The sequence below is a fragment of the Melozone crissalis genome, unplaced genomic scaffold (assembly GCF_028551555.1).
Source record: "Melozone crissalis strain CALT ecotype California unplaced genomic scaffold, PUWL_Pcris_2 ptg000006l_1, whole genome shotgun sequence".
NCBI lineage: Eukaryota > Metazoa > Chordata > Aves > Passeriformes > Passerellidae > Melozone > Melozone crissalis.
This window is the reverse complement of record NW_026535784.1, coordinates 56,778,359-56,799,070: the sequence shown is the minus strand read 5'-3', so window position 1 is coordinate 56,799,070 and position 20,712 is coordinate 56,778,359. Positions and strand designations below refer to the sequence as shown.

General features: G+C 38.3%; 1 protein-coding gene across 1 annotated transcript; it reads left to right on the top strand.

Annotated features, from left to right (window-relative positions):
* Window positions 1-924: 924 nt before the first annotated feature.
* MGAT4D (MGAT4 family member D) lies at window positions 925-20,712 on the top strand. Its single transcript, XM_054295877.1, has 15 exons — window positions 925-1,015; window positions 6,491-6,654; window positions 8,068-8,197; window positions 8,934-9,067; window positions 10,903-10,949; window positions 11,775-11,888; window positions 13,158-13,233; window positions 16,289-16,400; window positions 16,961-17,091; window positions 17,624-17,731; window positions 18,153-18,346; window positions 19,304-19,382; window positions 19,490-19,568; window positions 20,062-20,174; window positions 20,686-20,712. The coding sequence occupies exons 1-15, from the start codon at window positions 925-927 to the stop codon at window positions 20,710-20,712; spliced, it is 1,599 nt and encodes a 532-aa protein (XP_054151852.1).

Sequence of the window (20,712 nt, the reverse complement as noted above, 5' to 3'; positions counted from 1 at the left end):
TTTGTTTCCTTATGGATTGCTGAAGACCTGAAAAGGCAACAGGTGTGTGTCTGAATGGAAAGGCACATGTGTGGAGCAAGGACAATGGCTGCAGTATAATGCTGTTATCAGGTATAGGTACCAGTGTACCATTAGACTTTGGTCGGGTGAGATGTTGCACCTGCTTGCCCTCCTTCCTCTTTGAAGGGGAACTGAAAAGCTTGGTTTATTTACCTGATTCTGTGACTGTGCTAAATGCATGTATTAATTGCACACAGCTTGCCTTCCTGATACAACCTCGCAAGCAATATAAAAACAAATGCCCCATTTGTTTTGAACTAGTCAAATAATGTTCACCATTACAATGTTGTGCAGAAAAAACATAACGAGAGGTCTACGTTCAAAAAGGAGACAGAGGAGTTCTGTAACTTTATTCGTGAACAAAGGGAGGCATGAGGTATTTCCCATGGGGTCTCTCAGATTGTTGGAGGACACAGCCCCCTTATTATCCTGATTTTCCCAGGCACATCACCCTCTTCCTTTCCCCATTGGCTGAGGTACCTGGAGGCACAGACTTCCCAATTCCCCCTTAACGTGCTCACACACGCACCACCCCTTGCACAACACGGTTCTATCGAGTCTTTATTCTTTTTCTCCAAGTTCGGGAATCAAGCATGACCTCGGCTGAGCAGTATCCCTGTCAATTAGTAACATTTTCTGAAACTGCTAGTTTCTCTCGTTCCTTCCTTACCTGCAGGTCTCTGGCCCTAGCTGCCAGCAGATCCACAGCACCTGTTTGTAAGTACACATCCATCTTATTCCTTTCAATGCTATGACTTGGGCAGCGCAGGGCAGGGCAGGGCAGCGCGAACACGCCCCGCCCGCGTTGCCCCGGCGCTGCCGGTGCCGGTGCCGTGCGGGTGTTGCGGGCAGTGCCCGCGGGAGATGCGGCTGCGGCTCGGGCAGGTGCTGCCGGCGCTGTGCCTCGGCGCCGCCTTTCCCCTGCTGTGGTTCGCGCTGTGGCGCGGCAGCCCAGGTGAGAGCGGCGGGGGAGTCCCGTCCGTGCCGTCGGTGCGGGCGCGGAGGGCGGCGGGCACCGGCCGTGCCATGGGGCAGCGCGCCCGGAGCCCGCCCGCTACCGGGGCAGGGCTAGGATTAAAAATACAACCCTAAATTTCAGAAACGAAAGAAGTTTCTTCTTGCCTTTTTTCCCCCCTCTTTTTTCCTCTTTTATTTTTCCCCCTCTTTTATTTTTTTCAACTCTTTTTCTTACGTTAAGATGGAAAGGAAAACTAAACGTGATTTCTAATCTAAAATCTAAAAACCCCGAGTTTTTATATTTTATTTCGCAACTTTAAAATTATACGCTGCCTTTTTAGTAGGTTATGTAGGTGGTATGTTCCATATAGATCTTCATAAAGCCATGTCTAAAATTCTCTGAGCCAATGTAGGAAAGACAAAACTGATGATACTTTCCAGAAAGAAATGAGGTAGTTCCAAATAGTATCTCTGAGACTTGCAAACATGGCTTGTTGTGGGTGAGGGGGTGAGTTATTGGTTTGTTATTGTTATTGGTTTGGGTTGAGGGAAAGAGAGTGGATCTCTCAGTGCTTCCTACACACACCTTTGTAAGAGGTTTGGTGTTACAGGTGCAGAAGAATTGGAATAAACCACTTAGTAATTTCTGGGATGAACACAACTCCAGGTAGCAGATAATTTGTTTATGTTAATTATTTCTGTAACAAATAGAAGTGGTGTAGAGATCTTGGCCTTGCAATTGCGTATTGAATAGAGTTGAGACAGTGCTGATCCTCCTGCCTTTTATGGTTGTTTGCCTTATAACATTTTATGTTTCGTTCAGTGGCACTCCTGTGAGGGGTGGGGAAGGAAAAATAAGGAAAAATTTTAGGAGACTGAAATCCAAGAGAGGTCAGAATGAAAGTGTTTGTCCCATTCTGCAGTTACCATTGTGTTGTCTCGTGGTTCGTGTTTTGAGGCTCCTCATTGTTGACATTACATTTTAATTTTACTTTGTTTTTGACGTTTCTCTGATGGCATTCCCTGCTGGGCTGTTTTGCTTTGGGATTTTGTTTGTGGTTTTTTTGTTTGTTTTGGGCAAGAGGGATTATGTGTTATGGTGTATATGTGTTGCCTTAACTTCTCTTTCCACAGCTGGCTCCTCCTCCACAGCAAACTGAGTAACTAATTCCTCTCAGAGGGTATAATTTTCCTAATAACTGTTATTTGCACCTGTTTTGTAGCTAACCTTTGGTCATTGCATCTGTGAATACGTAGTCTTTAGACCCTCATGCGCTTGGTAGATCTCACAAATGTGTAAATAAAATAGTTAATATTAGTAACTAAAGGAGAAAGTAGCAGTACGTGGTTAATGACTTTGTATTATGTTTATTTTACTGAAAATATAGTCTGTGCTCCCAAGGGGTGTTAGAAGACAAGCCTTGTACCCATCCAGAAAATCTTAAGAGCAGCCAGCCATAGGTAACAATAACAAAGTTGTTACCTTTTTCTGCAGAGACAATTATTGGGAGCAGAACCACTGATGCTCTGTTGTTGTCACAGGGTGTTTGTTTAAGAAAATGGCTTGTAATTAATACTTTGCTCTGAAAACAGGCAGATGTCTCTGCTTAGATGTTGTTCAAGCTCTGTTTTTTTCCTTCTGCACTGCTGAATTGGCTCTCCATTGCTGTGTTTAGAGCACTGTAGGAATTCCCACTTTTGGTGCCTCTCAAAGCATGATGTGTATTTTCTTTCCTGATGCCCTTTTCCCTCAGCCCACCAGTTACTGTGAGTCCAGCTTGGCAGCTCCCATCTCTTTCCCTCATCAGTCAGATGTTTTCTACTCATTTTCTCTCATACATTTGTTAAATCTCCCCTAACTTTTGTTAACTTCAGTGCTCTGCCCGTTGAAGTGTTTGGGCTGCTCTTGATTTTTTGGCTACAGTCTGTCACGCCAAGCAGCAGTAGTCAGCAGTATTCCCTCTGGTTTCTGACTATATAATTGTTTCTGGGAAAGCAGTGATTTTGGGATAGTGAATAAGCTTTGTGAAACGAGGACAGCGCACCCAAGATCAAAACTATGGTCTTAAGCACTTCTATAATACAAAAATAGGTTTGGGGTTCTGAGAAATAGCATACAACTTACAGTATGTGTAGTGCTCTTCTCACACAGTATTAGTTATTGTTTTCCATGTAAATACTGATCCATTAAAAAAAAATCAACCTTATATAAAAACAAGAAAGTAAATTGAAGGAGGCAGTGGCAATTTTGCCACTTGAAAAGCAGAAGGCAAAACCATATTATAAACTCATTATGAACTTGCATAAAGTTTCTTCAGAGGAAACAGTATTCATGGATAAAAAGAAATTTTGGTAAATAACATTCACCAAAGAAGAACTTTTGGTCTTTGAGAAGAAATTTTGGTTTTTGCTGAATAACAGTGAAATTTTTGTAAGTCACAGCAACGAGATAAATCAGATCATCTATTTTGGCACTGCTTCTTCATGTTGCTCTCAAGGGTTACAAGATTAAATCTCTTTGCATTGGTTTGTAACACGTTGCTGACCTTTTCACCTAAATTTGTGGGATACTTAAAGCTGTGTAGTTTTACTGGCTTCAACGTGGGCAATTTATTAAATAAAGATTCTGCTGCTTCTCACTGTTACTTCAGTGCCTAAAGAGTAGAGGGACTTAGCCATAAATGTTGTGGCACAAAAGGAGGCCAGATATTGTTGGGGTTTTTAGAGAAAGGGGTAAGGGAGCATTTCAGACCTCTCTTTGTTTGCTGTGCAGTGTCTGGTCATAACCTCAGACAGGTGTAACCATATGCCCTTCTGCTTTCCTAGTGCTGCACACTGAGCCTTGAGGAACAGAGTTTTGGCTAGAAATACCTTAGCTGATGGCTAGGCATTTAACTGAAGGTATGTATAATTTGTTGCTACTTCAGGAAGAGAAGTAAAATAATTAAATATTTAAAATACCAACCAGAACAAAGCAGTAGCAATTGCTTGAAGTGAGTGAGTACTACCTTAAAACCAAAGTATACCAATTATGGCCAAGCACCATACAATATCCATTCAATTTCTGTATTTTTTCACTTATTTTAATAATATTGCTTTCCTATATGGTGATATGCTGACTGAATGTTTTAAGATCACTTTTCACTACATTCTAATGTAGGAAAAGACTTGAGTCTAAAATGAGGATTGTTTGCCAAGATTTAAGAGAATGTTGTTAGAGCTTAAGTTGTATTTTCTTTGAAACAAGTTTGCTTATTTCTTTTCAGTTAGAGACAGTATTGTTCAGTAAATTGTTCAGTAAAAGCATTCTGGTCCTGTTCCCAGCCTGCCCTGTGTGGGAATAGAGGAACCCCATCTCCCCTGCCCCACGTTGTGCTTTTCTTTGGCACAGTGCTTCTCTAACATTTTGGAAGGCACAAATAACACTGTGCTGTAAGACTCTAAACAACATAGTTAAAGGTAATGCGCATTGTTGAATTTAAATGTTTGCCTAAGAACTTGCTGTTCTGACCTGAGATGGGGGCATTGTTTGGGGATTTTTTTTTTTCCCTTCCTTACTCAGAGAGCACAAAACCTGCGTGCAAAGCTCATGTAACAAGATTCAGAGAGATATCTGGTATTAGATCAGTTATGGAAAGATAATAACCTGCTGGTTATTGGCGCAAGGCATGCCTCAGTGGTTTAACATGCCTCATTGACCTGAGCAGTGGGCAGTGGTTCCAGGCACACAGAATGACAAGATCTTTTGCAGTAAGTGTGCTTATATGGTTTTCTTTTAAGGAGTCCGTTAACCAAATTTCAGTTTCTAAAAGAAACAGTCTTTAGGTATGATAAGCAATTCAGCTTGTAATCAAGAAACAGGAACAAGAGTCGCTGCTAGACTTTGAAGTGCTTTCTTCCCTCCTTTCTGCCACTCCAAATTCTCCTTTTATTTTCTTTTCTGTTTGAGTGCTACGGCAAGATAGTGAGGAATTGTCCCACAGCTCTTAGATAGTGCCAGAAATCGTTAATGGGACTGGAAGCATTTATGATCACACACACACACACACATGAGTCTATTTCAACTCAATGACTGTTGAAATATTTTGAGTGTTTACCTTCATAATGCTTTCCAAACACACATTTTTTGACAAAAAATTAGTAATAGTTAATGTTGCCTATTTACATGTGCTCTAGTAAAACCTAAAACATTTAATCTTCTATTTCAAACTATATATTTTTATAAGAAATTAATTCTTCACCACAGGTGAGTGAGTATTATGTTCCTTGTGTCAAACCCTTGCTTCCTGAGCCACCCAGAACAAATGACATAAGTGGTTACTAAGAATCATTCTTAGGGAACCCTACTTCAATCAAGAAGAAGCGTCTTGTTGCATGCAGCTGAAATAATCCAGATTTCCCCTTCCTTCAGCTATGCTAAATTTATGTTCAAAGCTCCATAGTATAAAATATTCATATATACAAATGCCTTTCTTGCAAGTCAAAAGATTTTTAAGAGTGTCAAAAATTTTAGGAAGCATTCATTTAATGGGGTTTTATTAAACATCCCTTAAAATTTTAATGAGGTAAATAATGATAATACGCATCACATGTTTACTTCTTTTTTTTTTCTAACCACTTTCTTCCTAGGTATGTTAAAATTCAGTCTTCCAATCACACATTTTTTGGTTAAATTAAGGACTTGTGTTTAATGCAAATAAAACCCCGTTTATCCAAAATGCAAACTAATTCCAGTTTGAAACACCTCTGCAAATCCTCACAAATTGGTGTTACCTCTGTGTTTTGCTCTAGTGCCTTTTACAGGTGACAATCCCTGGGAATTCACTTTTGCAGAGAGACAGTGATGGGTTGTGGAAAATGAGATGCCACAGATAAAATCTGGCACAGCCCATAAACAGAATGGGATAATATGTTATCTAAATAACACCATTTAACTAGGGAAAAAACCAAACCAACTCCACCACGACAAAACGAATAAAAGAAGCAGCATATAAAACATTTTAAAATGAGGCAGAAGTCCTCTTCTCCTTTCTTTACTAATTGTTATTGAAGTGTTGCTTTATAATAACCATCTTTAGTAACAGTTCTTAACATACTCATAGATGAAGAATGTAACTCATGGACTGAATTCTTCTAATATCTCTGTTTATTCTTAATTGTGTTTGAAACACAAGACAAGCCATTATATAATTATACTTTTCAGTGTTAAAAGGGCCATCATGATTTGTTGTTTGGTGAAGAAAGGAGCAACTCACAGATTTTGTATTCTTGGTTTTGACTTCAGTTTACCTTTACCCGGCTGTGCTCCCTAAACTCTACCTTCTTAATATTCTTCCAGACTACTACTTCTCCTGAATAAACTTTATTATTGTTTACGCACTTTGGCAATGTGATCGTCTGGACCATCTCCTAGTTTTGAACTTCATTCCATCATCAATCACCTTTTAGAAAATGAATTATATTCTTATTGCAGGAAATGACTTAGATACGTACGAACAGCAGCTGCTGGAACTTCAGCAAAGACTGTTGCATGCTGACATGGAAAACAAAAAAAGATCACATGAACTGAGCAGTGCCCTAGATGAAATCAAAAATATAGCTGCAAGAGGAATGAAAATGACAAAAAATCACACAGGTGTGTAGGGGTTTGCTTTGGTTTTTGTTTTGTTGGGGTTTTTTTAGGACACCAACATGTAAAGTTCAGTGATCTGGCTTCTACCCATTGTTTAATAGAACTTTTTAGTTACCTTGCCTTACAGGCTGTTGTGCACCTCTGTCTATCTGCACACTGGAGTTACATGCAATAGATGGACAGTCTGATTTTGAAACCTAAAATAAATCATGTAATTGTGCACAATCTGTGTTTTCCTCCCTGTTGGGACTGGCAGAGCCTCGCTGAATAATTTTCCTTTCATTTTTACTTACCCTTCTGCTTCCCATTCCAGCCGTGTTTTATTATACAACCAAAATGGAAAGGTTGATTGCAGTCAATGGAACTGAACTCCCCTGCCCAATATTTGATAGGTACTACTTCCAAACAAAAAAGGAAAGCTCTTGAAAAGTTGTGGAGGTGGTTTCTGTGCAGCAAAATTCCAGTTTATTTAATGGCTCAACAGTGTAGAAGGACTTGTGGGTCTCTCTCACACACAGATCTCTGGGCAGATATATATGGTTGCTTCAGGGGGTTTTAAAGTATTTTCTTTAAGGTAGGAAATCTCTTTTTGGACCGAATTTTCTGTGGGAGTACCTTTTGGAAGTTGTAAAACTTAAAATACTGACCATTCAGTAAGCCTCTGCCCTTCTCAATCTAAGCTGAGTGAGTAAAGCTGATGGTAGGTTTTGTGACACATGTATGTAACTGTGAAGGGCGGTAAATTTTGGGAGTTATTTTAGATGCATTCCTTGGGAAAAGTAACTTTCCATCCCAGTCAATAAATGTTCTTTTGCTTTCATCTTTATTTTAAAGTAGTAAAGAAAAATAAAATCCCTGCTTTTCTCTTAACTGCTACAGCCTTTTGTTTCTTGAATAGTTTTTAAAGGCCTGTATGTGGTCATTATTTTTACCATAGAACTTTTTGTAAATAGAGAACCTTTGCTTCTGCTGTGAAAATCACCATGTGTTACTGTTTGGGGAAAGCATTCAAGTTTATTAAGTAGTTAAGAAGGTTATTAATCAGAATCTGTGTTTCTTTTCACTTTAAAATTGCTTGCCTAGCATGTAAAAAAAAAAAATCCCCAAACCAAGCAGTTTTTTACTGCTGCCTTTGCAATAACTACCTGCGGTGTTTTAGTATGGCTCAGTCCTGCAAGTGTGCAGGGAAATACAGGATGTTCAAGCTGAATGGGAAGCTCTGGGAAATTCTCAATTCAATATAATGTAACATATATGACATGTAATCATTTCTGAGGAATAGTTCTGATTGAATAACCTTGTGTGTGGTGATCTGCCAGTGTTCAGCTGAGCAAAACAGGTGAAGAAATAGAATTCTCTGCTTGCTTTTGGTTTTATGTGGGTCTCTGTGTTTGCTATGTCTTTAAGGTGAATTAAAGTGGAAAGAGTTAACCCTGCCCAGAAAACTCCCTGTGCACCTTACAAATATCTACTACTATCTCCCTCACCTGCAAGAATATGAAGATGCAATTTTCCCAAATGTTATTTTTGGGCAGCAGAGAACTGGAGGTAGGAAATCAAGTTTGCTTCTATTTGCTATATGTTTGTATTTTTTATCAATTTCTAGCAATGAAACATAATCAAGAGTTTGAATAGATTTTCTCCCTTAATGTTGCCAAGCTGAATGAATTTTAATAGCAATAGCAAAAATACTTTTAAAATGCCCACCCCTATTCCAGGTCTTTATCTTAAAGACCTGAAATAAAAACAATTATAAAATAATTATTATAAAATATAATAACAACAATAACAATAACAACAATAATAATAACAACAAATATAATAACAACAATAATTATATATATATATAATCTTAATTGAAAAATATTATTTTTTGTTGTAATCATATATTCATATGGCTAAGATGCAGTAGCTGACATTTCCCCCCCACAAAATGAGTATGGATGAGGAAGCCAAGACAAATTTGTCATGCATTCAGTTTGCCAATGTGAGAAGCAAAGGGAAAGGTGATGTGACCATTTAAAGGATTATTAATATATCTTCAATGGAGCTTTTTTTATCCACATGAGAAATCAACTGGCACCTGCAGAAATCATAATGAATTCCAGTGAACTATGATACAAATTTTAAATGCATTATCCTCACTGTCATGTGACAGCAAATGCTGTAATGGTATTTCCTTAAATATTAACTGTCACCACTTTCATGGGCATATCAAATCAAAATTAAAATGTGATTTCAGTTTCCCTTTACTGACATGGCTTGAGGCATTCTCTCTTTGCAGTCTCCCTGGTGATGGGTATTCCTACAGTGAAAAGGAAAAAACAAAATTACCTGATTGATACTCTGCATTCCCTGCTGTACCAACTCTCTGAGGAGCAGAAGAGGGACTGTGTAATAATCATCTTTGTAGCAGAGGTGAGTGTATATGGAAAGGTGCAGCATGCTGATAGAAAATATTATTTATGTCTAAATGTAATAGTGCAAAGTGCTGTTAGCCTTTGTTATTTATCTGCTGGTTTGGTAACACGTGTCTTGCAAAGCATCCCGACATATTGGAGCTTTCTGCATGTGTTTTGGCATTTCCCATGCAAAAGAAAACTGTTCAGAGCCTTGAACATGTTTGGGAAAGTAAACAGTGCTCAAGGTAAGATATTAAGGATAAATGCTTTTTTTTCTCACTCAAAACCACCTTGATTACATCAGAAATAGAAAAAGCTGCAGAAAGGAATTAGCTAGTAATAGCTTCTAGCAGGTAAAATGACTGTGCATTTATTCAGAATTCATATTTATTCTTCATATTTCTTTGTCCTTCCATAGACAGCAATGAATTAATGCCTGTAGTCATTAACAGTTACAGTTTGCTATTTTTTATTATTTAGCCATCCTTTTGCAGGTGTAAAAGTGTCAAACAGAGTATAGTTCACTTTAATTTTAGCCATGCCTTCCAGTTTTCTGTTTGGATCCCAATGATGAGTACAGAGGACTAATTTTATTGTAGTTCCTCTTCAGCATTGTTTCTAGGAGCTGATCTCACTTTGCAGTTGGTATTTTGCAATACCCTGGCAGTGATGAACTTTGCCTGGCTGCCATTGAGGTAAACTTTTTATTACAGGGCTTTTTACTGAGGATTCTGTGAGCTTTTAAGGGCTGACTTTTGAATAGTTTCCCTCTGTGCAGAGTCCTAATGTGACACTTCAAACAAACAGGAGCTGTGGGTGCAGTTATGGTCCATATCAGCCAATTTAGGGTTAAACTGCCATTGTAGGACCCACTGTCCCTTTCCTCCCAACCCAAAGTCCTGTTCTCACAGCTTCCATCTTTCAGCGATGCAGTAAATTGGAGCAGATAACCACGCTGATCTGAGAGCTGATAAGAACATTTTATTGTGAGAGGAGGGCAGGTGTGCTCACTGGTCATGAATCCACACCTTCCTTCTTCCCACAAAGTTTTAAAAGATCAAGGTTAAGGTTTGCATCATGGGTTAAGCTTGAGTAACTTATTGACTGAGAGTAAGTTTAAGTTCTGGATGTTGTTTTTTCTTACCACAGTTCTGTATTTCACTTTTTTTTTCTTACCACAAGTTTAACATATAATTGGTAACAATTATATATTAAAGAATTTGTTTATTTAAAGAAAAAATCTGAACTCCTAAGACAGTTATTGTGTTGCTTTAGAAATAAAACTTTTCACTCTAAATGTAGTTAACAGATATGTTTGGCACACTAACATTGGTACTTTTATGAAACAGCAGTGATGAATGTCCTCAAAATTTCTAAACATAGAGCTGTAAGTTTGTTGTATTAGGAAGAAATTAAATAAAAATTTTAAGTATTGCTGGCTTTAGAATATTTTGCTTAGGTGATTTTTCTCATCAGCCTTAGGCCTCTTTTGTGATTTTTGGATTATTAACCCAAACCAGTTTTTTTTTTTACTGATAGTTTTATGGCTGTGCTTTACTGGCATGGCAGAACAGAATTTTAGCCAGAAAACAGCCTGGTCTTCTGCAAAAGCAGTGAAAGACAGTGCCAGAAATGGCAGCTGGAGATAGCTGGAAACAAAAGGGAACTATAGTGAAAGTTTGGTTGGTTTGAAAAGCCCATACTGCTCCTTACTAGAAATGCTGCTGTAACATACCACATTTGTTTGGAAGGAAAAAAAAATTACGTGTTTGCATATGCCTATTCCCTACAAAGTGTTGTTTAATACAAAACTGAGTGACTTTTAATGAAACCCTCCCTTCTTTTCTTTAGGTGGATGCAGAGTATGTTAAGAGTGTAGCAGAAAGTGTTAAAACCAGGTAAGTCCTACACTCAGCCACCAGTGTGGATGTATTTGGAGCTTTTATGGAAAGAACTAGAACATTTCAACACTGAAATGCACCTGAGGCAAAGGTTTCCTTTTTTCTTTACTATTTTTCAGGAAGGCAATGCACTTGGGGCAGCAGTGGGGTTACATTTATAATTTGTAATAATTGCTACTACATGGTAGGCAATATGAGATGGGTGGTCTTTGCCCTAGCAGGTTAACCCTAGAGATGCCAAATGGAAGCTTGGTTCCCACTGCAGTTCTGCTTGCTCTTATTTTCCCTGAACAAGATCCCTGGAGGATCCCTTGTCTTCCTCATTTCAGGGTTTCTGCACATCCTGCTTCACTCAATACCTACAGCAACTCAAACCCTCAGATCATTTTGATTACTGCTTTATGGCTTTTGAAAAAATTGCACAGAGTGTTTGCTTTGTCAGGGTTACACAGTCAGATTGATATTTTTTCTCATAATGCTGGTACTCTGATGTGTTTAATTTTTAGTGTTATCTTTTGTTTACTAATTATAGGAAATGGGAAACTCAGTTTTAAAACCACTGCTCTACCTGTTTTGTGTTGGGGTTTTAACATGATGCAGTTAATGCACCTGAGGCCTGATTGTTTGTTTTTGTTGGGTTGTTTGTTGGGCTGGTGGTTTTTGTTTAGACTTTTTGATTAGTTGCTGTGTGGTTTTTTGGAGGAAAGGGGAAATTTGACTTCCAGGTTTGGCTCCCAAAGGAGGTTACAGGGCAGCTGCTGTCTGTGGTTGCCCCCGCAAGGGTTTTTGAGGAGCAGGATCTCACTGGGGTTCTCTGCCCAGCTTCCCCAGAGAAGTCCAGTCTGGAGTCCTGGAGGTTGTTTCTCCTTCTGCTTCCTATTACCCAGACCTTTCCAACCTGCCGAAAACACTCGGAGATTCTGAGGACCGAGTAAGGTAAGAGTAGAGCCTTAGAACTTTGCTAAGAGTGTAAAATGGAAAATTCAGAAAAAGTCAGCATTGTTTGAGCTGATAATGTCAGAGCTGAAGGACCTCATTTGTACTGGTAAAAAGAATTTACAAGGGGGTCTTGGGAAATGCTATTCTGCACATCAGCTTCAGGGTGAGAGCCAAGGCAGCTCCTTTAGGTGTTGGCTCTGGGCATACAAGAGGTTTTAAACCTGATGGATGATGCCAACAAGTAATGGGCTATATGATCTGTCATAAGGGAAAAAAGAGAAAAATCTTTAATGTCACTGATGAGAGAGAGTCTCTGTGAACACACAGCCCAAGTGGCCCTCTAGCTAATCACTGACAGCTACTGTGGGTTTAATTAATGACCTAAATTAGGGTGGTCATTGGGCTTTTATCTACTCTTACTACACCCTTCATGGTGATTTCATTCACTCCCATGCTCCAAATTCAGTAAGATAGATTATAACCTTAAAAATATATATATTTATTGGAGGAAATTTATTTTCTTCATCAACAATAAGTAATTTATCAGAAGCCACTGCAACAATGCAGCAAGAGAGTTGCAGTACTAAGAGTTTAGGCTGGAGGAAGTCAGCTAGTATATTCACATAAATGTCTGTATGTATATTGGCTTTATAGATATGTGTTCATACCACAGACCATAAGCAAGTTTACATACTTATAATTTAATTTTAGATATTATTTGATTTGGATCAGCTATACTTTTATGCTAATTAACCACCAATAAATTACTCTGTAGTCTTTCAGTGTTGATTATCAAACATCATTATCATCCTCTGGTAAAATGAGAGACTGTACAAAATATATGTTTATATTTAGACCTGAAAATCATGGTTATCAACCTGCTCTTGTGCTGTTCATATGTAAAACCATTTACTTTTTCATCTATAAATAATCCATGTGTCTTTATTTCTACTCTTCATAAAATAATTAGTAGAATATTGTAAGTCATTTGATATTAATAACTTGTTAGAGATTTTGTTTCAAGCTCCATTGACAGAGATCAATTTTTTTTTGTTTATTTAATGTTAGATTTTACAGGAAAATAAAATTATTTACGAATGTTTACACTGATCGTAGGTGAATGCTTTTGCACTTAACAATGGGTTGGAATATACAACCTTAAGATTTTATTGTAGAGACAAAAAATGCAGAGCATTAGAGGTTCTCTTATTATAGAAATAATAAAAAAGCTCAAAAAGCTTATCAGAATTTGCTGCTTATGTTTAGGTGGAGAACTAAACAGAATTTGGACTATAGCTTTTTAATGCTGTATGCTCAGCCTAAGGGAACATTTTATTTACAGGTAGGTCCATATTATCATTAAGTATCAGCAATAGCTCTGTACTGATGCTTAGTTTTGGCAATTTTCATTTCAAAGGCCTCAATAAAACCAGCAATCTTATGTCATTTTCTGTGTATTTTGCCTCTGCTCCTTATAAGCATCCACATATTTCTGTATTTATCTACATCTTGCAGCCAGGTACTGTTTGATTAAAGCCATCTCTCCCTTCCTGCCATTTGTGAGGCTGAAGAGCACGGTAACTGAAGCATGAAACCCTCATTTGATTAGGTTGAGAAAGTCAGACTTTAGTTTCTTTTTACTTACTGCAGTCAGGAGAAAGAGTAGTGACAGGTTCAGGTTATAGCCCAGATGGCAGTGAAGTGAAATATTTCAAACAGGGACATACCAGTACAGTGATACTTGAGATAAGGTCAGCTACAACTTGGCACAGATCCTTAATTCTCCAGAAAATATTATGTTAGCCTTTAGGAGGATCCCCATGCATTTAAGCTCAGCTTTAACCATCATTCAGGATTTGTGCTAATTTGCACTCCATAAAGACCTTAATCACCACCACAGATTCCAACATTTATAAGAGCTGCTCAGTTATGGAACAGGTCTATAAAATTTCACCTATCTCAATAACTTTTAAAAAGCTCAGAAGATCATTTTGCCTCAGAGTTGGTGTTCCATAAGGACATCACAGTTTCCTGGAAGCAGGAGTGTGCAGGACCTGGCATCTCCTACAGGAGATTTTTTTTCAGGATTCAGCAAAATCCCATTTGAGCTGGGCTACTTGAGAGTCCCCATGCTCTGTTCTCAAACGTGGCATAGGTGCTCAGGATGCAGGTGGGCAAACAAAAATGCTGTGTTTTGAACAGTTATGGTTTCATGGAAAATGAAGTATTCTCCTGTGGCTTGTGTGTATTTTTAAGAACATTTTCCAAGTTTACTGAGTGCACTACAACATCAAGGTGTAGGACACCCGGTGAAGTGAAACATTAAGATGCTGTCAGACACTTGATGTTACCAAGTTCTCCAAGGATTCCTATTTGCACCACAATGACTTACTTTTGTATTTGTATTTCTAAAGGAATGGAGAGCATGTGTTTTCTTATCTGAGACATTATATAACAACTGAGCTGTGTTATTAAGGACAAAGCCTGGATGGTGGTAGTCTGCTGGGAGCTATGTTTGCTTTTGGAATTTTCTCAAAAAGGAACTACACTTTCCTCATCCCATTCCTCATACTGTTCCTACTTTATCCCATTCTTCATTTCTGTGTCCAGCCTGCAGCTGCTCCTGTAGCACAGATGCTGGGCTGCCCCAAAGCTGCTCTGTAGAGTGCAGGTAAGAAGCACAAACTCAGTTATGACCTCCTCTGTTTAGAAGTCCTGTGTTAAAGGAAAGCAAACAAAACTGCTTTTCCTTAGACTGGTACAATATTTACCTCAGCAATCTTGAGCAGAACTTGAGCTAGGTTAGATTTTTGTTTGGTTTAGCCAGGAATGGCATTGACTGAGTGGCTGACACCAATTCCCAAACCCTGAGAGAAGATAAGCACACAGAGTTAGTCCTGATGTGTGCAGCACAGCTGATGTCATGGGCCAGACAAGATCTTTGCTGAACAAACACTTGTTCTAGGATCCTGCTGAACCAGGATTCAAGTCTTTTTGTGAAGTCCATTGAAGCTAACAGGCTTACTGTGGGCATGAACCCAACCCACTGATTACCCACTGATCAACTTGTCTCCTTAAAGCTTTTTTGCCCCACCTCAATAGAACTTTGAGGTCCTTGTTTCCACTTCCACTGAACCTCCCTGCAAGCACCAGGGACCCTTGAAGCACTTACAATCATGGGATCAGCCATAAAAGCAGGCAATCCAACCCCAGCCTCATAGTGAGGGCATGCACTTGTTATTTCTTGTCCACTGCAGGAATCAAACATTTCAAATCTGAAAGAAACACACATACAACAGTTTTAAGTGTTTTCTATTAGCATCGAGATGAAACAAAAACTAACCATTAAATAAATCTTGGCTTCTTCAGATAAAATCTCTTATCAAGTTCTAACTTAACTTGTAGTAGTTTCCTGAACTACTGCTATGATTTTTATTGCCTCATGTGGAACCTGGGAAAGCTTTGTGCATATATATATATATTTGTAATATTCATTCCCAGCAGCATTTCTGTAATGAATTTAAAGCCTGAGCAATATCTCAGTGAGTTCACTTTAGATGGAATTTATTTTTCTTCCCCTCACTAGACTCTAGGTTGTGTCTGCTATTTGGTGGAGCTCCCACAGTTTTCACAATTCATTGTTGGTGAGACAAAATGTCAGTGTCAAAACAGATCTCTTAATTTCAATTTTCTAACTCCATTCTGCTTATTCCTGGGTTCACTGCTGCCAACACATTTCTTGTCAGCCAGCCCCACACTTGAAATGATGCAGAAATTCAGCTAAAACCTCTGGGCCTGATCTCTCAAGTTCTTGATGATGGCCCTGCTGCCTCAGTTGAAGACCCAAAAGCAGCAGGAAATCATGTTTTGTTTGGCTGGGGCTTTTTCCCCAAAGGATTAATTTTCTAGCTGTTCAACTTTCTGAAGCCAGCTCCAGCACGTACAGCAGTTAGAATAAATTACTGTATGATTACACTATATCCCAGCAATATTTTCCTGAATATTTGCCTCCTCTTCCTGTGTTTTCACACCCATCCTGAATTCAAACCATGAATTACTCACTCCTTAATTATTTCTGGAATACATTTATTTCCTTTGTGTCGCTGCCTCCAAGCTCCTTGTCTGGATTCACAATCCTCAGCTTCAGTGGCAGGAACAGCTCCTGGCCTTTCAGATGCCCAGTTCTTGTCTGGAGGCCAGGCAGCAATGAAGCCTTTCCCATTTCCTGGATGAATGTCAGTCTCCTCTTCCAATACCCTTCAGCTCCAGGACATGTGGTACAGCAATTAAACACAGCACAGTTTTCATTTTCTTGTGGCAGTGTCACCACCCCCTCTGCAAACAGTACAATCATTGCTTGCCTTCTGTTTTTCTGTTGCATTCCCCCCTCCTCCCAGCTGGAAGATGATATTATAGCCAAGCCTGATTTTGTTGAGAGCATAAAAAGCTTTGCTGCTCAGCAGTCCCAAGATTGGATGGTTCTTGAGTTCTCACAGCTTGGATTTATTGGTAAGTATTAAGACCTCAGCAGGATCAGCTGCATTTGGAGCTGTGTAGGTGAAAAAGTCAGAATCACATCTCAAAGCATGGAAGAACCTGCATATCAAAACTTCCTTGGTTCTTCAGGAAACAGCCCTCTGAAAGTAGTTTGATTTTTGTTCTCTTTAAAACTGCCTTGTTAACACAGAGTCTCTTCAGCACAGGATCTATAACTGAGTTCCCATAAGGAGGAAGTTGTTCCACCTCAGGGAACTGTGTGCCCCTGTAATGTGTAGTTCTCTTTTCAAGACGGGAATTTGAACAATCTATAAAAAACCCCCCAAAACTTCCTTTTCTTTGTGGAGGAGAATATGCAGCCCATATCAAAGGGCTGGATGATCAGAACACTTCAAAGCCAGATTCTATGTGAAGTTTCTCATGAAATATCACAATTACATTAATGTGTGCAAGGCTGGTGTGATACTTAAATGTTTATTTAAATAAATTCCATTTAAACACAAAACAGCATAGCAATAAAAAGATGACTTCTTGCATAGCAATAAAAAGATAACTTCTTGTCTTGCTTTCAGGAAAATTGTTTAAATCAGAAGACTTACCACAAATAGTGGAATTTTTTCTCATGTTCTATAAGGATAAGCCTATAGACTGGCTCATAGACCACCTGCTCTGGGTTAAAGTGTGCAATCCAGAGAAGGATGCAGTAAGTATGCAGTATTTAAGGGCTTTCTCTAACTATGTGATAAAAGATCCATAACTTAGAGTATGTTAAAGCCTGCCAAACACAACAGAAAGAGGCAAAATTATGAATATTGAAATGTAACCAGAATCCTTCTTAAGAAGGTCAGTTTTGGTCAAAATAGTTTAATTAGAATGATGTGGCAAGACTAAAAGTTGAAATAAAGTTTGCCAGAAACAGCTAAGAAATCAGTCAGTTTCAGATTTGAGTCAATTTTTGTCACCCTGAGCGTGATTCATCACATACTCTGCAGAAATCCATGAATTACTGGTGATTGAGCCTTCAAATCTAAATAACAGCATGAGTGAAATGATGAGTTTTGGTCTAGAGACAGTGTATGTGACAGGAGGTGACTATTAATTCAAGGATAACTCATGTAAAGATGGATAAAATATCTGAACCCATACCCTTAACTACATAATGAAATTGCCTTATGGAACGTAGCTTGTCTCTCCTTGGTTAAATAACCCTTCACTCCCTTTTACTTTGTTTCTAGACACACTGTGAGAAGGAAAAGTCAAAGTTGCGTGTCCGTGCTAAGCCATCTCTCTTTCAGCACATGGGAACCTTTTCATCCTTGGCTGGGAAGATACAGAATTTGAAAGTAAGAACAAGAAATCAATGCCATATTTTTACATTATATGCTTGTGTTCTGACTTATTTCTCAAATCAAGGAGCGCATCTTTGGCATTATGTGGCATTTCAATATCCAATTATGTTCTACAGGCTTGGTAGGGAATTTTGATGTGGCATCTAAGCTGCAGGCTATGAAATGGCCTCCTGTGAAAATTTTTATTTTTAAATCTCGGCAGCTAAGAAACAATCAGTACAGCTCTGTCTACAAATTGTAACATTGAGTCCAGTGATTACAGTGAAATCAATATTCTATATGTATTAAAAATAGGTGGTGTGTTTTTTGACACTGAGGTGGTTATTTTCTGGAATAGTTTCCTGTATTAATTACAGACACCAATGCACTTTTTTTTCCGTTGTATGAGTGAAATTACATTTCTTTATATCAACAGGATAAAGATTTTGGAAAAATGTTGCTACATAAAGCACATAATAATCCACCCGCAAAAGTGGACACGAGCCTAAAAATATATGAGCAATATACCCTGGAAAAAGTTTACAAAGGACAAGACTGTTTTTGGGCCTTAGCTCCAGTGGCAGGTGACTACATCAGGTTCACATTTTTAAATCCACTAGAAGTTGAAAAGTAAGTATTACATGATATGGAACATGGAAGCCTACATATATCCAGTTTGGAAATGCTTGATTCTGTTTGGAGTTATCGGTGCTCAACTGTTTATGCAAACAGTTGTTACTAAAAAAATGCCATGATTTACTATTTATCTGCTCTTCTTGAGCAGATCCCCTCCTGAAATACATGTCTTCATTGGTAGTTAGAGAGGTTCTGAATATTTTTTCCTTTTATGTCTTCAGGTAAATACTATTATTTATTTCTTCAGGTAAATATTTTACATAATAATTCTCAAAGGAATTTGTTTTCAACTGATGAATTTCATCAATGGTGAATATTTCATATCAGAGGACAGAGTTTGATGATTTAACTTCTCCTTGTTCTTTTTGAATCTAAAACCCTGAGGACTCTTAATGCCAGAAATTTAAAACAAAATGGGGGGGGGGGTTTATTTATTCTTAGATGATTTTGCTTGGATTGTTGTTTGGTCAATGCTCTTGCTTACTGGCTATGAAAGAAATTCTTTAGAAGCACCTGAGTTGACCAGTATTGATAAAAAAGGGGAATTCTCCTGGCATGTAGTATATGGCCAGGTAGAAACAGAAATTTTTGCTGCCACTCACTTTCCAGAAGCCCATTCATTCCACTTCAGTGTTACAATCACAGGAACAGATCAGAGGGCAGACCTTCCTTAGCCATTTAAACCTGGAAAGTTAATTTATTTGGAACTTGAGCACTAAAAATGGAGAACACTTGCCTTTGTGGTCCCAGAGAAAGATGGTTTAAATAGTTGTTCTGTTTAAAATAAAAATCCTATATTATGGTTTGGTTTATAGTTTCAAGGGCTATTTCTGTTCTCTGTAGCCCAAAATATATAAAGAAAAGGTATCTGAAACTTTCCTTCAAAGAATTACTCCCCTAGAACTCTTCTAAAGTATAAAATACCTGGAAATAATACACCTCTATCATCAGGTACTTGTTCAGAAGTGGGAACGTGGAGCACCCTGGTGATAAACTGTTTAACACCACTGTGGAAGTGCTGCCAGCTGATGTAAGTCTCTCATTTGGAACCATATTGCATTTTCAGAATGATATTCAGCATAAAATGTCACAACCCAGAAAATACTTCTTGAAATGTTATTGTTTTATTTTTTACAGAAAACGCTAAGAAAAGAATTGATTCACAATGGAAGTAAATTTAACTACCCAGCAACCAAAGACGGATATTTAAAAATAGGTAAATTATTTCTTGTTATTTCAAAACCAGAAATTTTGTTCCTACATGTAAAATGTTTCTGCTCTTAAGGATTTCATTAACTTTTTGGTAAATTCAACATTCCAAGGGGAAGGGAAGTGTTGGGAAGGGAAGTGTTGGGAAGTGTAGGGAAGTGTTGGGAAGGGAAGTGTTGGGAAGTGTTGGGAAGTGTTGGGAAGGGAAGGGAAAGGAAAGGAAAGGAAAGGAAAGGAAAGGAAAGGAAAGGAAAGGAAAGGAAAGGAAAGGAAAGGAAAGGAAAGGAAAGGAAAGGAAAGGAAAGGAAAGGAAAGGAAAGGAAAGGAAAGGAAAGGAAAGGAAAGGAAAGGAGCCTTTGCATTACTGTGTGTTGTAGTGTATGGTGTCTGATCAATGACTCTCCTATTTTGATTTAAATATCACCAGTGGCAAAAGCCAAGACATCTAATTAGAAGGAGAACTAATTACAGTCCCTGTAAAGAGTCTGCATTTTTTTCAGGGGCTTTTGAAAATGGCACAGCAGAAGGCAGCATCAGCCAGGCAGTAGGAAGAATAGAGGCCATTCGTTTATCAGTCAGCTCTGACTCTCCAGTCTGGGCAATACTCAGTGAGGTAAGCACGGCAATAAAAGCGTTTCTATTTCTCATTATTAAATTAATTCTGCTTCTTCCAATTGTATATTATGGGTAATCATTCATATTTCATTTTGAGTGGAATTTTGTGTGGAAAAACACAAGTGAAGAATTGTGTTAATTATTTTCAGGAGAGAAATTAAACATACTTCATTGAAAGTGCTGGAAATGCTCATGCAGGATGATTCTCCAGTTTTGCAGTGCTGTAACTGTACTTGCTAGGACTTGGGTTTTGACAAACAAAGCTCTTTTCAGTCACCATCTTCAACATTAATTACATTATGTCAGCATTTTCAGATGAGCCTCTCATTTTTAATTCTACCAAGTTTTTCCCCAAATGTTTAAATGTCAGTAAGTCATAAATAGAAATTCTTAGCAGAAGTCACTGAAGAGAATTACTGCAGCCTTAAACTGGAAGAAGGGAAAAAAACTAATGTTGTAGGCAAAGCTCCTGCAGATTTTAGAAAATAATAGATTTTGTTTTTTTCCAGGTACTTATCAAGACATCTGAAAACTGA

Excerpts from the sequence above, each read along its gene's own strand:
- MGAT4D (XM_054295877.1), top strand. The coding sequence starts at position 925 with ATGCGGCTGCGGCTCGGGCAGGTGCTGCCGGCGCTGTGCCTCGGCGCC. Across the intron at positions 9,068-10,902 it reads TAATCATCTTTGTAGCAGAG|GTGGATGCAGAGTATGTTAA; the intron begins GTGAGTGTATAT and ends TCTTTTCTTTAG. Across the intron at positions 18,347-19,303 it reads AATCCACTAGAAGTTGAAAA|GTACTTGTTCAGAAGTGGGA; the intron begins GTAAGTATTACA and ends CTCTATCATCAG.